General features: G+C 35.2%; 1 protein-coding gene across 5 annotated transcripts in view; it reads right to left on the minus strand.

The window, feature by feature from the left end:
• Positions 1 to 4,619: 4,619 nt before the first annotated feature.
• Positions 4,620 to 20,148, minus strand: part of GCFC2 (GC-rich sequence DNA-binding factor 2) — a gene marked incomplete at its 5' end in the record, with an annotated part of 64,253 nt that continues 48,724 nt past the window's right edge. For 4 of the 5 annotated variants that reach the window (XM_079720990.1, XM_079720991.1, XM_079720989.1 and 1 more), the window contains 6 exons: positions 4,620 to 4,976; positions 5,804 to 5,928; positions 8,768 to 8,914; positions 10,866 to 10,932; positions 12,400 to 12,476; positions 18,716 to 18,840. In XM_079720990.1, the coding sequence (XP_079577116.1) occupies positions 4,859 to 4,976; positions 5,804 to 5,928; positions 8,768 to 8,914; positions 10,866 to 10,932; positions 12,400 to 12,476; positions 18,716 to 18,840 (659 nt within the window). In that variant the 3' untranslated portion in view covers positions 4,620 to 4,858. The remainder of the gene's footprint in view (positions 4,977 to 5,803; positions 5,929 to 8,767; positions 8,915 to 10,865; positions 10,933 to 12,399; positions 12,477 to 18,715; positions 18,841 to 20,148) is intronic. The other variant, XM_079720987.1, reaches the window with a different exon arrangement.

Consider the following 20,148-nt stretch of genomic DNA (forward strand, 5'->3'; position numbering starts at 1 on the left):
CGTGTTGTTGCAAATGGCAGGATTTCCTTCTTTTTTATGGCAGAATAATATACCATAACTTATCTATTTATCTGGCAATGGACACATAGGTTTTTTCCATGCCTTGGCTATTGTAAATAATGCTAGTATGAACTTGAGGGTGTAGGTAATTCTTTGACATAGTGTTCTTGTTTCTTTGGCTATATACCCAGGAGTAGAAGTTCTGGATCATATGGCAATTATATTTTTAATTTTTTGAGAAATCTGAATACTATTTTCCATAGTGGCTGCACCAATTTATATTCCCACAAACACTGCACAAGTGTTCACTTTTCTCCACATCCTCCTCAGCATTTGTTACCACGTCTTTTTCATGGTAGTCATTCTAGTAAGTGAGGTGATACCTCATTGTGGTTTTGATTTGCATTTCCCTAATGATTAGTGATATTGAGCACATTTTCATGCACCTGTTGGCATATATCTTCTTTGGAAAAATGTCAGTTCAGGTGCTTTGCCCATTTTAAATTGGATTATTTGTTTTGCTGTTGCATTGTATGAATTCTTTATATATTTTGGATATTAACCCCTTATCAGACTAGTGGTTTCCAAATACTTTTTCCCATTGCATAGACTGTTTTTTCATATGTTGATCACTTCTTTTGCTCTGTAGGTTTTTTAGTTTGATGTCTCAGTTGTTTATTTTTAATTTTGTTGCTTGAGCTTTAGGTGTCATATCCAAAAATTCATTGCCATGACTCATGTAAAGGAGAATTTTTTCTGTTTTCTTCTAGGAGTTTGAAGGTTTCCAGTCTTACATTTAAGTCTTTAATCCATTTCATGTTAATTTTTGTGAGTGGTGAAATACAGGGGTCTAATTTCATTCTTCTACATGTGAATATCCAATTTTCCCAGCACTATTTACTGAAGAGACTGTCTTTTCTCCGTTGAGTGTCCCCTGCATTGCCAGGTGGATTCTTAACCACTGCGCTACCAGGAGAGCCTTTATTTAGGTTAAACATTTTTTTTTTCCTCAGTTTTCGTACTCCTCAGTGTAAAGTCTTTCTATAGATTTGTTCCTAGAATTTGATGTTTTTCACTGCTACTGAAGTGTTATTGTTTTAAAAATTTGTTTCCAGTTAAATCACTAGCATGCCCATGGACTTTGATATTTGTAAGATCTTGGTAAATTCACTTATTTGTTCTGATTGAATTTTTTTTTTTTTTGTAGAGTGCATAAGGTTTTCTACGTAAACAATCTTGTCATTTGTGAATGACGACTCTTGTGTTTTAATCTTTATGCCTTTTTCTTGACTGCTTGCATGGTTAGGACCTACAGAACAAGAATGAACAGAAATGGTGAGAGCAGACATCCTTGCTTTAATATTTTACCATTAAGTATGATGTTAAGTGTGGATGTTCTTTTGCAGATGCTCTTTATTAAATAATTTATATTCCTGTTTTTGTACTGTGGGACGGTGTTGAATTTTGTCCAGTGCTTTTTCTGTAATCATTAAGGTGATTGTATGGTTTTTCTCTTTTATTCTGTTCATAGGTGAATTATACTGATTAAATTTTTAATGTTGACCCAAATTGCCTTCCTGGAATAAACCCTATTTGGTCATGATGTATTAGTTTTTTCCTTTTTATATACATTGCTGGGTTCAATTTGCTAATATTTTAAGGATTTTTATTTCTATATTCATGAGGAATATTGGTCTATTTTCTTTTCTTGTAATAACTTTTTCAGGTTTTGTACCACATACGGTATTTCTTAGGAGTCATCTATATACATATCATTTCGTCTCAAGCCTAACAAATGCAAAACTCAATTGTTCTGAGGTATGTTTTCATGGCCATTGAAAGTTCCTAAAAGCCATATGAAAGAAGTAAAAACAAAAAGGTCATCTGTCTGATTCTGTAAAAGTTTTACATTCTTTAAGTGAACAAAGAGCTGAAAAAATCCAGGGAGAGAATTGAGATGATGTGAGATAAACTACTAACTCAAAGATTTGTTTTTGCTAGTTGTTTTCTCTCCTTCATTCCATACATTTCAGAGTAACAGGAAAAAAGCGGGGGTGGGGGGGAGTTGGAAAAAGGAACTCTGCACTGAGGATTAGGCAAGCTTCACAAACGTTTTTGAATATCCTCAGATATAGTATATGATGGATAAAATTACTGAGATTCAAACTCCAAACATAATAAAATTTAGTTTAAAACTATTGGGAATTTAAATCAATTTAGTTTTAAAAGCAGTTCTAATATTTTCCACTCTACAAAAAGCAAGAGAAATCTCTCTGCCCAAGTTAAAAATGTAAGGGATCATCTAACACACCTTTAATTACAAATGCAAAAATTATAGGGAAATTTCAAATGTACACTTTAACAATTAAAAAGTTACAAATTTCATACACAATAAAGTATCTACCATTTATATAAAAAAACAAAGGTCTTTGTGTGTGTATACACACATACATACTTTTTAAGTAGAGAAAAGGTCTGAAAGGATAAAATGAAAACAGCAGTTACCTCTGGGAACATAATTGTGTAAGAATGCTAAATCCTTTTTAGCAATGGCTTGAATTTTCTAGATGAGATTCTACTCTTCATAATTTGTGTAACCAAAATAAACTTTAAAAAACTGTTCAGGGCTTCCCTGGTGGTGCAGTGGTTGAGAGTCCGCCTGCTGATGCAGGGGACATGGGTTCGTGCCCCGGTCCAGGAAGATCCCACATGCCGCAGAGCGGCTGGGCCTGTGAGCCATGGCCACTGAGCCTGCGCATCCGGAGCCTGTGCTCCGCGACGGGAGAGGCCACAACAGTGAGAAGCCTGCGTACCGAAAAAAAACCAAAAAAACAAAACTGTTCATACCAGTGAATCATGAGTCTTCACTGTAGTAGAAATCACACACCAATCTGCTAAAATAAATTACATGCAGCTTCAAAACTAGGGGTGATAATGTCAGAGGCCACATGCTCAAATCCTACACATAATCAATTTTTTCCTGATTGTCTTTTGGGCAACAATTTGCATAACACATTTAGGATGGCCCTCAAGTTATTTAAACAAAAGATTTAACAAAAATTTTTAGTAAACTCACTTGGAAAAAAATTTTTTTTTTAATTCTCATACACACAGCATGTTTCAAAATTTTTATTTTACAGTTATTGAGAGTGCCACAAAGAATTTTTTTTTTTTTTTTTTTTTTTTGGCTGCGCTGGGTCTTCATTGCAGTGCATGGGGCTCTTTGTTTAGGGGCTCTCACTAGTTGCTGCACGCAGGCCTAGTTGCCCCACAGTATGTGGGATCTTAGTTCCCCAGCCAGGATCGAACCCGAGTCCCCCACATTGGAAGGTGGATTCTTAACCACTGGACCACCAGGGAAGTCCCTCAATTTCTTTTTGATTCAATGACCTTGCCTCACTTTCTTAATCACACAAATTTTTTCATTAGAAAATGAATCACATGTGCTGAATATTTATTTATTTATAATAAATTCATTTTATTTATTTTTATTTTTGGCTGCATTGGGTCTTCGTTGCTGCATGCAGGCTTTCTCTAGTTGCGGTGAGCAGGGACTACTCTTCATTGTGGTGCATGGGGGCTTCTCATTGCAGTGGCTTCTCTTGTTGTGGAGCACAGGCTCTAGGTGTGCAGGCTTAAGTAGTTGTGGCACACAGGCTTAGTTGCTCCGTGGCATGTGGGATCTTCCCAGACCAGGGATTGAACCCGTGTCCCCTGCATTGGCAGGTGGATTCTTAACCACTGCGCCACGAGGGAAGTTCCTGTGCTGAATATTTAAAATATTTGTTTCCTGTATAGGCCTACCACCAATGACAAAAAAACCACAACAAAAAATAGTAACTACCTAACAAGCGATAACGTAGTACACCAAAAACATACACAAATTTAAAGAAAATGGCAAATGAGGGAAACTATAACATAGCACAGCCAAAACATGAGTATCTTTGTTTTTTGTTTTGTTTTTGTTTTTACTTTTGGCCGTGCTGTGTGGCTTGCGGGATCTTAGTTCCCCAACCAGGGATCGAATCTGTGACCTCCGCAGTGAAAGTGCAGAGTCCTAACCACTGGATGCCAGGGAATTCCCAGAACATCAGTATCTCTAAAATATAAAGCTCTTACAAATCCATAAGAAAAAGATGAATAGATATTTCAAAAAGAATTATAAATGCCCAAAAAACAAGTAGTCACTCTCTAATAGCCAAAACAAATCATTAAAATAAGATTTTTTTCACCTATTAAGTGCAAATGAGTTAAAAAAATGATAATACCTATTGCTGGTAGAGATTCATTGGCCTTTCTTAGACTTCTGTTGGTACAATACATTGGTACACATTTCTGAAGAACAATTTGACAAGCAGTAGTTATCAAAAGCCCTAAAATGCCTTAATCAGAATCCTTAACAAGTAATTCATCCCAATTAAGACTTTCATTTAAACTCATCTGTAAACAGAGATAGTGAAAGTGAAGAGAACTAAAAGAGGTTTTTATGGTTCAGGACAGAAGACCAACCAAAGCCAAAACAGCTATAACAAGCTTCCTTCAACTCCTTTCTTAAGCTGGAAAAGTCGATGGAAAAATCAAATGGAAATAGAAATATGTTAAACTCTTACTGTTCCTGTGTGTCTAATTCCTGCAAACACTGAAAAAAAAGGGCCAGCCTTTCATGATACCAGAAGGTAGAAGGTGGAAGGAATGGAAAGACAGAGTCCTGCTTTTTGGGTGTTGCAAATCCTCTCCTCCATTACTGGGAATAAAGAAGTGGCGACACTTTTTTTTTTTTTTTTCCTTCTTTCTCCAAGCAAAAAGCCAAGTGTGACTATATTAAAACCTCATTTTAGTACTTTCCTATAAAGTTCACTCAAACTTCTTTAATTACTGATTTAAGATGGTCTAGGTGATATTCTTCTATGAAGGATTCTGCTTGATTCAAAGCTTTTATTTTCACCAGAATAAGAATTATTTCTTTGACTTCATCCCTGAAAAAAAAAAAAGCATTTTCCCTTTTAGAAATGCAGTGTGTAAGGGCACAGTGAATCATAAGTAGTTAATCTGAAACAAAAACTTTACCTTATGCCAATATCTAAGATAGCATAAAATATTTAGATGCTACCTTCTCCACATAATCATGAAGTTCCAATACAGACTACTAGTGGATGTATTCTGGCAAATATTAATGTGAATGACTATAAAAAAGGAGAAAAGCACAGAGCAAATCTATCAGAAATCTGAGTTGTGCTTTGCTGCTACCAGCAGCTTATATGGGCTACCCTGGCAGCAGTATTTATCCACAGATATCATCAAATGCTACAATTTGAGGTTTTAACTGTTTTTCTTTTTGGAGAGGTGGTTTACCAGAATACCTCTGTATTTAAGTCCTTAAACATCTAGTGCTGTGAATGAGATAATCCAAAACGGAGATCTAGCTACTGCTGGGTAAATGCCAGGTTGCAAACCTGTACTTAACAAATGTTGAGATTTTGAAATGGCTAGGAAAATTAAGAAGACATTAAAAACATGCTTGATAAGAGGCTTTTGATTTATAGTTTTAATTTTAAATTCCCCTGTGATACAGTTTTCTGGAAGTGCTTATTTTGGAAGAGATTTACATTTAAAAATATGAACTAATATGCATGAGGTGTGAATATAAAATATTGAGTGATTCTAAAGATCATACATGAAAATATCTCCTATCTCTTCAGTGACAGTCTTAGATTTTTAAAAGTAAAGTACAAATCTTTCTAAAAATTGCTGAGAATGGAACCCTAAACTATGCTTATGGAGGTACAAATAAAATATGCATTACCTGATTTCACTTGTAGATAATTTACGTGCAGACTGCAGTAAAAACTGGATGAAGTTTTCTAGCTGGGGAATAGATGTTCTCATGGCAGAATTTTGGAACCATTTTTCTGGTAAACATGCTGCTATCTGATAATCAAAACACATCATTTTTAATGATAACATTTATTATCTAAGGACTTTAGCTAACATTCAATCCTCATAGTACTGATGTTGGTAGAGTATTATCCTTCCATTTTATAGTTCACGGTTAAATAACTTTTGAGAATTTCCCCTTTTTTTGTCAAGGATTTATACTTTAAAAAAAATCATATTTTGATACCGAGAGCTTAAAATAGACTACTCTTTATAAATACTTCCTAGTACTTGTAATACTTTCAATACTCTGTATTCCTGAGTGATTAAATTGTACAAAACATTTATAACTAAACACCAGAAATGTGTAGACAAAAAACACTTTTAGTTAACATACCTACATTTGACCCTTAAACAATGCAGGGGCTTACGGGCAGTGACCCATTCGCAGTCGAAAATCAGTGTATTAACTTTACAGTCGGCCCTCCATATCTGTGGTTCTGCATCCAAGGATTCAACCAACTGTGGATTGTGTAGTGCTCTAGTATGTATTTATTGAAATAATCCATGTAGAAGTGGACCCATGCAGTTCAAACTTGTGTTGTTCAAGGGTCAACTGTATAAAATAGGTACATTTAATATGATTTCACAGTAAGAAATTGGGTGTGTTTGTGTATAATCTACATGAAGAAATAAATGAAGGTCATTCTAAGATACACTGAGTGAAAAAAATTAATTATGGTTTTGATTTTCTTGTAATTTAATACATTGCTTTAAATGTCCATGGCAGCATAAAGAGTCAATGTATGTGCATTCATTTTTTTCTTTTGGGGGGAAAATAAACCCAAACAACACTTATCATCATCATGCTAAAGGTAATACATGATTTGGGGAAAAGTTTTGGAAAAAAAGAAAAATATTAACAAAATAAAAAAGAAAAGAAAAACTTCCTCATAGCAGAAGGAAGAATTTTTTTAAAAAAGGAGAGAGAATGGGAGCAAGGAAAAATCTGAGATCATACTATTTAAAGAAATTCTTGGTTTTGCTATAGTTGGTTAGATCAAGATCATTACGTACTTCTAGAAAGTAGAAAGCTGCACCATATATATATTATAAAATACGTTAAATGAAAGTTCTGGAATGCACTCTTTCTAAAATAAATCTGACTGGTCAACACTGAAAACACAGTTGAGGAAAATGATTTATCCTATTTTTTAATCACCTTTTTCAATTATCCAGAAAAAATACAGACACACTGATTGCCTAAGGCAGAAAGTCCTGTAAGTCTTATTATGCAAACTGTATCTTTTTAAAGTTTAAAAACCAGCTCTTACTGGCTTGGAATTTAATGTCATTTGCACTCGCTTTCCCCTTGTTTTGTACCACAAGTCTCAATAAAATTCTGAAGGAACTATCTAGCTTTTCCATAAATGATCCTGGGACTTATAAACACATTGTCTTGGCCTGGTTTTCTGGCCACAAGCTGTGGAGAGAATGTCACATATCCTCTTCCTTAATTCTGCATAGTAGAGCGTATGGTCAAAGAGAACTAAACTGAAACCTGAAACACACATAGGATGGATGATGATTGAAATTTCTGGTAGATAATGTAGTTTAAAACTACATGAAATAACCACAGCTAGAAAAATGGAGGTTGTCTAGGAACTGCTATCTAAAGTTACATATATATTTATATTTTTAAAAAATTTATTTAAGAATGTAAATATTTTCCCACATTCTTAAAAATTTTTCCTTATGACTTTTATCTTATGGACAGACACTAATGTTTTTAGACATTTAGGTTCTTTCCAACTGTCTTCTATTATAAATAATGCTACAATAATATTCTTTGTACGTAGAAACCTTTATGCACATCTGATTTTTTAACATAGGATAATTTCCGAGAAGTAAAACTGCTAAGTAAAAGGATATAAACTTTAAAGGTTTTATATCAATCATGCCAAAACAGTCTCCAGAATTGTATTCCTCTTTCCATAGTGCAGAAACTATTTCCCAGAATTGCCACTCCATATGTTCTAGATGAATGGTATCCCTGGAATGATGTGGGGCTGTTGTTTCCCTGTGCTTATGACAATACTGGAAATTATAATGGAAGTAACAGCAAAAAATTTGCCAGCATAACAGGTAAAAATAATATCCTTACTGTATTATTCACAATTCTCTGATTATTAGTACTGTTAGTATTTTCCACATGTTTAGAAGTTATCTTTGCATATTCTTTTTTTGGTGAATTAGGCAATTCACCATGTTGCATGTCTTTTGGTCACTTTCAATAAGAATATTTGAATTGTTTACTGCTTTTTAAAAATGTGGGTATTTATCCTCGTTATGCATTGTAACTTATTTCTCTGTTTTTCAACTTTCTTTTTAACTTTTCGTTATAGAAAATTTCAAACATAAACAGCAGGAGAAAAAATAAGTATAGTGAGCCCAATGAACCCATCTTCCAGTTTTAACAATAATCAAATAATCCTGATACATTTTTGGTTTAATGAAGTTTTATATTTTTGTCAAATCTATTATTTTTTCTCACCATTTTTGCTTTTAAGTTCAGAAAGGACTCCTTTAACATCAGGTATAATCATTTATCTTCTTAGTACAATATTTTATAGTTTCATTTTTTTACACTTAATTCTTTACTTCACCTGTAATTTACATTGGTATGTAGTGAGAGGTGAGGATCTAACATTCATTTTGTAAACAGTTAACCAGTATACTTTTTTTAAATACTGGGTTCTTCTGAGTTTCTAGTCTGTTAAATTAATTTGTTGTTAATGTGAGTACCACAATTTTAATTATTTTGCTACAAAATTGATTTTAATAACTAAATTTTAAAAATGATAAAATTAGAATCAGTTTCTATACAACTTACCTGGTTGCACTTTTTAACAACATCTGGCCCAGGTATGGCATTGAGAAGAGCTATAATAAGATAACGATTCAGCAGCTTCCCTAGTCCTAGCTCTTGCAAGGTGTCTTCTGGGAGGAGTTCATTCCAAAGAAGAATATTCCGGAAGAGCTAAAACACAATAAAATGTCAAGTGACTATGTACCTTTTCGTCAAAGGAAAACCGTAATAGTATCCAACAAACATAAAAAGTTGGTCAAACTCTTGTAAACTCTCACTACAATTGGCACTGTTGGAACCGTCAATTTTAGAATCAACAGAAAACATTTCTGAATAAACACTTGATTCTTTCCAACCTCCATATATTTGTTCATCCTATTTTCATCTTTTTAGGACAACCGCTCAAAATCTATTTCAAATTACCTTGCTGGAGCCTTTCCTGATCAATAATCTTCCTTCTCAATCCATACTCTCCTGGAGGCTTGCGCCATCAGATACAAGACCGCAGGACCTCAGGATTCATAAAAGCACTGCTGTTAAAGCCAGTGCTACTGTTACCAACGTGTGACCTTGAGAAATCAATCAAACCTGAGAACCTCACTGCTCTAATATAGAGTATAAGATGAACAATAACCTGTGACTTTGGAGATACCTTGGGTAAAATACTTTTAAGAAAATCTAATAAAAGTAACATGGGTTGCATTTCCCTCCTCTAAATGCAGATCTTTCTGTGAATTTTATGGTATCTTCCACTTTCTTTCCAGTAATATATTTATCACACTAGGTGCTAAACTACATCCAATTGTACTAATATGCAATGCCTTTTCACAATGTCATTTTTGATGTTGCTCCCTCTTCTTGAAAAGCCTTTTTCCTGACTCAACCACATGACAAGTATTGATTCACCCTATCAAAATTGTTCTTGCTGAGGTCACCCATTACCTTATCATCATCAAATCCAGTAAAAAAAAATTCAGTCTTCTTTCTAATTCTCTTCAGTGGCATTAACACTCTGTCTTCGTTCTTGAAAGCCCTTCACTTAGTTTCCCTGATGCCACTCTCTTATGACCATTCTTAGTTTCACAACTCATTCTTAAGGCCTCTCTGAAGACTCTACTTTCTCTGCCCACCTCTTATCTCAGCATCTCCCAAGGGTCTATCCTTAGCCTTCTTCTCATGCTTCATGCAATCTCCTCAGAGGTTGTCATTCATGACCATGCCTCCAAATACTGCCTATATGTGGCTGACTCCCAAATCTCCAGATCAGATCTGTCCCCTGCAATTCAGAATCATATATCCATTTGCCTCCATTTGTCCCATAGATATTAAATTCACTATGTCCAAAACAGATCTTATCTCTCCTCCCAAACCTTTTCTTCTTCCTGTAACCCCTCCAATGCCCTCAAAGAATGTCATCATAGGTTACCAGGTTGCCAAAGTCAAAAACTTGACTAATACCCTACGTTCTTCACACGTAATTAATATCTTTTGAATCCATCTTTTCCTTACCTTCCTTTGCCACTGACTTAGCACCGACTTCATCCTGTATCATTTAGACCAGGGGTGAGACAACTATGGCTTGTGAGTTAAATAAACCTTACTGCCTGTTTTTGTAGAGTTGGTGAACTAAGAATGTTTATTTATTTATGTATGTATTAAAATATTTATTTATTTGGCTGCGTCAGGTCTTAGTTGAGGCATGAGGGATCTTCATTGCAGCAAGTGGGACTGTGGCAGGTGGGCTTTTTTAGTTGTGGCATGCAGGCTCTTAGTTGCGGCATGGGGGATCTAGTTCCCTGACCAGGGATCAAACCCGGGCCCCTGCATTGGGAGCGTGGAGTCTTAACCACTGGACTGCCAGGGAAGTCCCAAGAATGGTTTTTATAATTTTAAATGATAGTAAAGTTTACTGAACCAAAGACATGCGCTCATTTGTTTACATATTGTCTATGACTGTTTGTACTACAGTGGCAGAGCTGAACAGTTCAACAGAGACCATATGACCTACAAAGCCTAAAATATTTACTGTCTGGTCCTTTACAGAATTTTGCTGGTCTTCACTCTATAGTAAACTTTTTAAAAATAAAAGCAATTATTTTTATTTCTGCCGTTTTCTGCTTACCTTTAGACCTGACCAGAACTGTCTTTCTTGGAACTTTGAATGTGGTGACATTCTGTTCTCTACAGCACTAATTTGAAGCAAAAGAAAGAGAAAGAAGAAAATGCAAATGACTGTTCATCTTTCAGAAACAGAGTTTAAAAACCTGAATGGTTTTTTTTAAAAATCAACCAAACTAAGCCTTTACAGAATATAAAGGGAGGTGCTCTGGTGACATCTACTAAAATTACAAATGCATGCACACTTTGACTCAATAAATCCATGTCTGAGAATGCCTTCTGTAGATACATTTCCACATGTACAGAATAATATGTCCATAAAATTATTCCCAACATTGTTAGTAATGTTTTACTGCTTACATGCTCATCAATTACAGTACATCTATATAATGGCATATTGTGCAGCTTAAAAAAGACTGAGGAAACTTATGTGATGACATAAAAAGATCTCAAAGATGTACTAAGTCAAAAAAGTAAGGTACACAACAATGGTTATGACTACAGTATACTTACTTTATAAGTAAATATATAAAAAAGGAGAGGAAAATAAGATTAATTCTAATTGCATTATAAGTATTAAAATTCTATAAGTGTTTAATTCTAATTGCATAAAGAAATTCTGAAAAGGTAAAAAAATTTACCAACATTGAGCATTCTTACATGCATGTATGTGTACAGAGAAGGAAGGGCAAAAACTGGGTGGATGGAGGTCAGGAATGGGAGGGAGGAAGACTTTTCATTTTAAACATAAACAAAATTTAAAAATACACATTCACACTTTTAAACCATGGGACTATATTACTTATCTAAAATATTACAAACCTTACTGGGGGGGAATTTTTACATGCAGGCATCTCTTCAGGATTCACATTAACTAGCAAGCTTAGAAGTTCCTTTCTTTTCTTTCCATGCAGCTCTTCCATCCTGTAAGTACTCTATAGCTTCAGTTCATGATCCATTACTATAAATGATGCCTTCTTAGCAAATGTAAGAATATGCATCAAATACTACTTGTTTGATCATTTAAAGGTAAATATAGAATTCAAAGATGCAGTTTCTGGCCCCTCAGTGATGTTCCAGGCCTTATGCTGGGCTTTCCATGTCAGGCATTGTTCTGAGCACTCTCTTCATCTTCACAATGTCCTGTGAGGTAGGCATTAATTTAATGCCCAATTTTATATACAAGGACACTGATGTACAGAAAGGCCCAAGGTCAAATATCTAGTAATGGTGAATCTGGGCTCCAGAATCTGTGTTTCTAACCACTCTGCCATGCCAACTGTCATGTTCTTAGGAATATCATTAACCACCACCCACAACCAAAAAAAAACCCCTAAAACCTATGTCCAAGTGCCAGACATCATACAGGGCAATATAAAAGGTGACTGAAAAATATTTGTTGAAATCTCAATTTGCATCTTAATAGGTATGTGTTTTGTAAACACTTAATACATTTAGTTTTTTTTCATTACACTCTTAAATGAATCTGTATTGCAGGAGTAACTATTTCATAAAATCTAGAAATTGGCAACTCTTACCTCATTGGATATAGAGGAATAAAAACATCATCATCTATTGCCTTCTTCATTCTTGAAACAATGGATTTAATTAAATCCTATTTTTAAAAAAGTTAAAAGCATCACTGATAGTTATAGGTAGAAATGTGTTTACCAAAAGAAGCAATTTTAATAGAATAGTGCAAATTTGTACACACAGACTTAGGTGTTAAAATAACTATCAATTAGGTACAAGAGAACTTCATTCATCCATGTTGTTGCATGTTGCAGTAGTTGGTGCCTTTTCACTGCAGCACAATATTCTGTTGCATGATGGAACATTTATTTAGACGGTCTTCAGTTTAAGGGTTACTATGAATCATGTTGCTATAAAAGTTCTTGTAGAACATGTCTTTTAGTATGCATGGGTATACAATTCTAATGGGTATATGTAGAGATAGAACTGCTGGAATACAGTTCATGTGTTCAACTTTGTACAGAATGCCAAATTGTTTTCTGAAATAGTGGTATGCCATTTATATTCCCACTAGCCATGTATGAGAAATCCTGTTTCTCTACACCCTTACTAAATCCTGGTATTTTTAGGGTTTTTAAAGGCTTGCAATTCTGGTGAGTATGTAGTCATATTTTATTATGTTTTAATTTTTATTTTCCTATTGAGTAATGTGATATTGAGCATCTTCTCATATTCTTATTTACCATTTGGATATGCCCCTTTGAAAAGTATCCAATTAAGCTGCTTGTCTACATATCTGTTTTTTTTAAAAATTTAAATTAGGTTCTCTTATTGATTTGTAGATGCTTTATAAATATGGTTTCTTCACTGGTTTGTCAATATCCTTTGACATAGTATATTCACTTTGGCAAACTCATTTTATTGTTTGTATATCAAAAATTGAAAATAACCAAAATGTTGAATTATGGGAACTTTTAAGGACATCATGTTATGTCCATCCAGTGCATGAAATATTTAGCTAAAGTTTATGAAGACTGTAGTAACATGCAAATTTAAATGTTTAATATTTAAGTGGAAGAAGTAGGATACGAGTGTACATGTCCATCAGTATTATAATTCTGAAATAAAAGGTAGGCTGAAAATATCCTACAGTGGTATCAGTCTTTGTACTAGGATAAAAATTTCTATAATAAGATACTGATCTTACACTTAAAAAAGGAATCCATATTTGAAAAATGGAAACGGCATACTACATACTAGAGGGAAAGTTGTCTTTTTAGGTCAGTGACAATGTGTGTAGCACAAATTAAGCTGTCATATACCTTATACTAAGCAAGTTACTCATAAATGTAGAATTCAACCAAATATATTTTTTCATAAAAGGTATATCTAACTGAAGTCCTGTTTCTCTTTTCACTTAAATATCTGTAACATATTCCTCAAATGGCTGCATATCAATATTAACATTAAAAACAAATAAAAACTCAATTTTCTTTTACTCTCTCAAACACTTTGAATTTTTTTTTTGTTGTTGTTGCAGTACGCGGGCCTCTCACTGTTGTGGCCTCTCCTGTTGCGGAGCACAGGTCCGGATGTGCAGGCTCAGCGGCCATGGCTCACGGGCCCAGCCGCTCCGCGGCATATGGGATCTTCCTGGACCGGGGCACGAACCCGTGTCCCCTGCATCGGCAGGCGGACTCTCAACCACTGCGCCATCAGGGAAGCCCTTTTGAATTCTTTTAAAATACAATTATGTTTTGATTTTTTTCCACTTAATGTAAATGATTTTGAAACTCAGCCTTGATAAATATTTCCATATTAATTTTTGTTTCTTAAAAATAGTTCTCTAAAAAATGCTATAAAGGACTTTATTGAGTCAAATGACAGAAGTAGAATATGGATGGTAGATTAAGTACTGTTAAATTTACTGAAACTGCTAACTGTACTATGGTTATGTAACAGACTATCCTTAGCAAATACGCAACTTACTCTCAAAGTGTTCAGGAGAAAAAAAATCGTGTGCGTGTGTATATCTAATGGGAGAGCAAACACTAATGCAAATGGGGCAAAATATTAACGACAAGTCAATCTGGGTGAAAGGCCTATTAATATGCGATTTTTATTCATGAGAGTTTTCTGTAAGTTTGCCATTATTTTTAAATAATTGTTTAAAACAAAAAAAACCTTAAATTCACATATTTTATAACTCAGAGCTCATTAACTTTTCCAAGTAGTAAAATACCTTTGGTGGAAAAAAAAAGTTCTCTAAAGAGTAAAGTTTTAACAACTACACACACTTCTGTATACAGACTTTATTCTTATTTTATTATTTTAATTTTCTTATTGAAAGATTCTTTAAATTCTATAATGCTTTACAATTTTCAAAAGTTTCACACACGATAAAAATATGGGATGCTTCACGAATCTGTGTGTCATCCTTGCACAGGGGCCATCCTAATCTGTGTGTCATTCCAATTTTAGTATATGTGTTGCTGAAGCGAGCACTATATAGAGACTCTAAAACAGCTCTAAAAAGGCACTTAAAAGCTCTAGCGAGTAGTTTTTATGATGCTCTGCATATCCACAGTGATAACCTGGGTGGCATGGGCAGATGTTGAGGCTCTCAGGGGAGAAGGAGAGTAGGTGCTCACCACAGCAAGTGCAGCATTACTTCTGTGTGTGTCTGTGTACAGCGGTATGTAAGGCTTTATTTGAAAAAGTTTCTGTGGATAGAAAAAGAAATTTGAAAACTACCAATCTATCTAAGCATTCATCTGATGTCACTTTCACGTTTCCACTAACCGGTTAACCAAACTATGCACTATCTCCTGAGGCTGTGCATAACTTCGGGCATCTTTGGACTATTAGATTTCAGTTAATGAGAAGCAAACTTCTCTCCCCTACACCTTCCATACATTGTCCCGGTTACTTCTCAGGATCATGCAGAACAAATCTAATCATCCTTCCATATGAAAACTCTTCAGGTTTAAGATTGATATCTCACTTTTCTACATTTTCTCTTTCCCACATCATCTTAGACACTCTCCATTTAATATACTTTAACCTAAAATTAAATGCAAAATACCCAGGGAAGTCTTACTTGTGAGGAAAGCACATACAACATTTTTACTCAAAAGAGCATACACCTAGTAGGATGAACTCCCATTAGTCTTTCTGCTACTCAAGAGACACTGTTGACTCATATTGGGTTTACGGTCGATTATAATCCCTCTCTGTGTTACCTATGTTGCTTCAAAGCTGTGCCTCTCCCATCTTGTATTTATGCAGTTGAATTTTTGAACACAATGGTAGGACATATATATATTCCTTTTACATTTTGAGAGTCAGTCCATTTTCTCAGTATCTTGAAATTCTTTTGGATTCTAATTCTATTATCCATAGATCTATGACAGAATTCCTAGCTTTCTGTCATTGAGAAATTTTATTAGCATATATTTTACATCTTCATCCAGTTCAATAAAAATATTGAACAGGACAAAGCTGAGAAGATTCTGGCCCTATGGGTCAGTATTCTTTAGGTATACTCTACCAGTTTTCTTTATATCTAACTATACCATATCTTTTCCCATTTGATCTGTAAGAAAATCTTAACATATTTAAATTCATTACCTACTCTACCTGTACAGTACCTTATTTATCAGTGAAAGTAACTGAGATAATATGGAAGAATATGCTTTGATAAACAGTTGTTTGTATTTAGGAACCCCATCAATGAAAGATTACAGTAAACACTGCTTTCTTATTTTAAGTGCTCATAATCCACCTCTGTAATAATCTATTTTAGAACATTAACCAGAATCAAAACTATTCTCACCAGACATTAGTTTACAGAATCATTTGCTTTTCACTTCAAAATCAGGAACTATGCTGTCTGACTTGTTCTTCTGGAACCTTTCTCATTCTCTTCAATTCTTAAATATCACTGAAAAAAATAGAGTGAGCTCACTGGCAAACTGTGTTACTAACCTGGAATATTACGTAGTACACTGATTCTCAAGTAGGGATAATTTTGCCATGCCTCAGAATATTTTATAAGTCTAGAGATATTTTTGGTTGTCAAGACGGGGAAGTGCTACTGGCATCTAGTGAGTAGAGGCCAGGGGAACTTAATGCATAGGACAGCCTCCCACAAAGAACTATCTGTTTCAAATGCCAAGAGTGCCAAAGTTGAAAAGTCCTGATGTAGTTCTAGTTTCCTATGGATGCAAAGACCCCATTTTCAACATTCAGAGTGGGAGGGCTTCCAGAATTAAAATTACCAGTATAAAAACTTCATGAGTGAATCCATAACACCGTTGAAAAACTTTAGTGGTTACAAAGTGCTGGGCCTGCCACTTTAATCTTTTAAAAGTGACTTGGAACTCTGGGCCCCAGCTTCTTCACCTGTAAAATGCAATTAAAGTCAACACATTTTACAAGGTTGTGAGGCTCAAATGAGAAAATGTGAAAGTGTTAAAAAAAATGGCAAAGCACTATTTACATTTGGGCTATAATTAAATAATCCCACATAGAGAGCAAATACAGGACTATATAGCTGCTTCCTTGTAGCTCTAACCTACTAATCTTGGTTCTATGCTTTATGACAACACAGAATAAATCTATTCCTTCTTCAAATATAAACACTATCTCTATGCACATCTTCTTTTAAGTTGAATCTCTCTAATTCCTGCATGATTTTCACATGTTTTTATCCTGTTGGGGGTAAGTGGAAAAAGCCCTTTCTCCATCAGTTGCTACTGTTCAAATCCTATTCCTTCCTTCAGGTCCCTGCTCAAATGCCACATCTAACAAAAATTCTTTCACTGCAGAAAGTAATTTCTCTCTCCTACCTCTCTTTTGAGGTTCATAGCCCTTTATCTGGGCCACTCATGGGGAGGCAATGTGGTCAGTGAGATGATCCTGGGCTTTAAAGTAAGACTAACCAAGGTACAAATCCTAGTTCTGACTCAAGGCTTTACTGTGAACAACTTTTAAAGATTCAGATTCTTCAACTGTAAGATTAAGCTATCACTGTTGTTAATAGGATTGCTGGGACTAAGTGGGATGCTACAGGAATAAGACCTGACTGAGTGCCTAGTACAGAGCAGGAATCAGATAAACAAGTGCTCCTTGTCACTCCCACTTACTTCTTATTTGAAATAACAGTTTATGTACATCTTGTTTCCTCTAAGATAACATGCTTCTTAAAGGCAGAATCATGCTGGTATCCCTATTCTCCCTCTTATTTCTTACAGCTTCCCTCCTTCATGACAGCAATTCCAAGTGCTAAAACTTACTGGTGTTCAGAATATGAATATGACATGTCTCCTTGCTTTTTCAACCACCTTGGCTATTCCACTCTGGGTACCCTCCAGTCTGTCAATCTCTCTCTTAATTCTCTTAAAACTCAATGTAAATTTGGTTTACTTATTTAACTGCATGAGTATACAATATTATTATCAACAAACAGAATGATAAAAAAGAGTATTACAATAAGAGTAAGATTCAACACTCTCAACAGAGCCTCTAAAAAGTTCCTTCCTCTTTATGTCTTATGTTCAGTGAAACTCAATTCTAAATTATGCTAAGATGAGAATCTATCCTATTGAAGCTTGAATCCTCAAAGAGATTACTGTTCTCAACTTTGGCAGATTATAGAAAACTAGTTAGTATAATGAATGTTAGCCTAGTTTTAAAATCATTGTTAGGGCTTCCCTGGTGGCGCAGTGGTTGAAGGTCCGCCTGCCGACGCAGGGGACACGGGTTCGTGCCCCGGTCCAGGAAGATCCCACATGCCGCGGAGCGGCTGGGGCCGTGAGCCATGGCCGCTGAGCCTGCGCGTCTAGAGCCTGTGCTCTCCAACGCGAGAGGCCACAAGAGTGAGAGGCCCGCGTACCGCCAAAAAAAAAAAAAAAAATCATTGTTAAAGTAAGGTCATAATACTACTAGACTTTTGCCAAAAAACAAAGGTAATTAGTATTTTTTTCTTTTAGAAGGAATGAATTTGAACTAATATATTTATGCCTTTTCGTCTCTGCAGGGCCACTGTATATTCACAAACCTGAAAGACAGCTGGCTGGGCCATGAGAACACAAATCAGACCACTGAACAGAGAGAAATAAGCTAATAAGAATGAAAGTAATAATCTGATTCTTATTGAATGTATGTGTATCCTTTTATAAGCATTACCATTCCTGTAAGAATGTTCAGAAATATCAAGGTGTATTCTTTCATCTTATTAACTATAAAGAGCAAAAAATGGTCAATCCTAAATAGTCTTCTGATAATTACTTCTTCTGCATCTTCCGTAAACAAAGATTTATAATAAATTATATTGATTTACAAATATATCAAGAAATTCATAATTCTAGAAATTATTACCTGTTTGCCTTTACTAATAACTTCATTTTCACAAGTGGAATGTTCTTCAAGAATCATTCTGCTCTGTGTTATTAAATTTGTTGTCTGTGAGGTTGACAAGGGATCCCAAATGAATTCTACAAAGTCTGAAACAAAAATTTTTGGCGGTGAACAATTTAGTTACTAGACTAAGCTTTGCTTGTCACATATAAACAATTGAGGCCTTTAGCAAACACTACTTCCCTCCTTATGTGGTTTAAAATCCATGACAATCAGTACCATTACGTATTTGCATACACTCTCTTTTGTTGCAGGCTGGCTCAACTGCAACCCTAGTTAAATCACCTTGTCACAGCATCTGTGCCTGCAACCATGTGGCTAAAACATGGCTGGAAAAAAATACACTTTAAATTGATCACCATGAAACTCCAGTGAGCCCTTAATGCTGCCCAGCAATCACATTCTGTTTCCCTGGCCCATTCTCTTTCCCTCTGGCCTAGATAATTATTTCCTGACTTATCCTTCCTCCTTGCTCTCAGTTAATGGACTTTGCTCTTCCAGATGAATATTTCTTACGTTTTCTCTTCTCCACACTTGCTCTCACTCTCAGCTGATTACTTCCCCATTTGATGAGAAAAATAGAATCAATCAGAAGAGAAGCTCCACAAGCTCCTCCTACAGCATCTACACAGCTACCAGCACCTGTGCTCATAAACTAACTTGTCTCCCATTCCTATGGATGAAGCACTACACTCCTTGCCAAGGCCAACCCTTTATTTGTACAAAAGACCCCAACCCCTTTGGCTTTCTTGAAGATCCTGTTCCTGGAATTCTGCCCTCTCACTTCCACTGGATCTTTTCTATCACTCTACAATTATTTCTCTTGTATTAAAAATAATCCCTCTCTTGACCCTACTTTCCTCTCCAGTGCTGCCTTATTTCTTTTCTTCATTTTATAACAAAATTACTCAAAAAACTTCCTATCTCCAATTTCTCTCCTCAAACTCCTGAATTCACTTCAGTTAGGCCTTACCTCCAACTATTCTCCTAAACTACTCTTACCAAGTCACAGATAACCTTCACACTTGTAAAATCTAATGGTTGATTCTACTCCCCATCTGATTTATCAGGAACAATCACAACACTTTTCTTTACTTGGCTTCCAGGATACTACTTCCGTGTCCCACTTACCTCTCTGGTCTCCTTTACTGTCTGCTTGTCATCTTGTTGACTTTCTAAATGCTGGAGTACCTCAGGACTCTGGTCACTTACCTTCTCTTTCCTATTTATATTTATACTTTATAGAGAATTCAACCACTTTCCAGCCACCTCCACTTTTAACACTCAAGCCTAAGCTACCATCATCTGTTGCTTGGATTACTGCAAAAGCTTCCTAACTGGTCTGCCTACAGTTCATTCTCAACACAATAACCAGAGTAATTCTGTTAAAATGT

The sequence above is a fragment of the Hyperoodon ampullatus genome (genome assembly GCF_949752795.1).
Source record: "Hyperoodon ampullatus genome assembly, chromosome: 15".
Classification (NCBI taxonomy): domain Eukaryota; kingdom Metazoa; phylum Chordata; class Mammalia; order Artiodactyla; family Ziphiidae; genus Hyperoodon; species Hyperoodon ampullatus.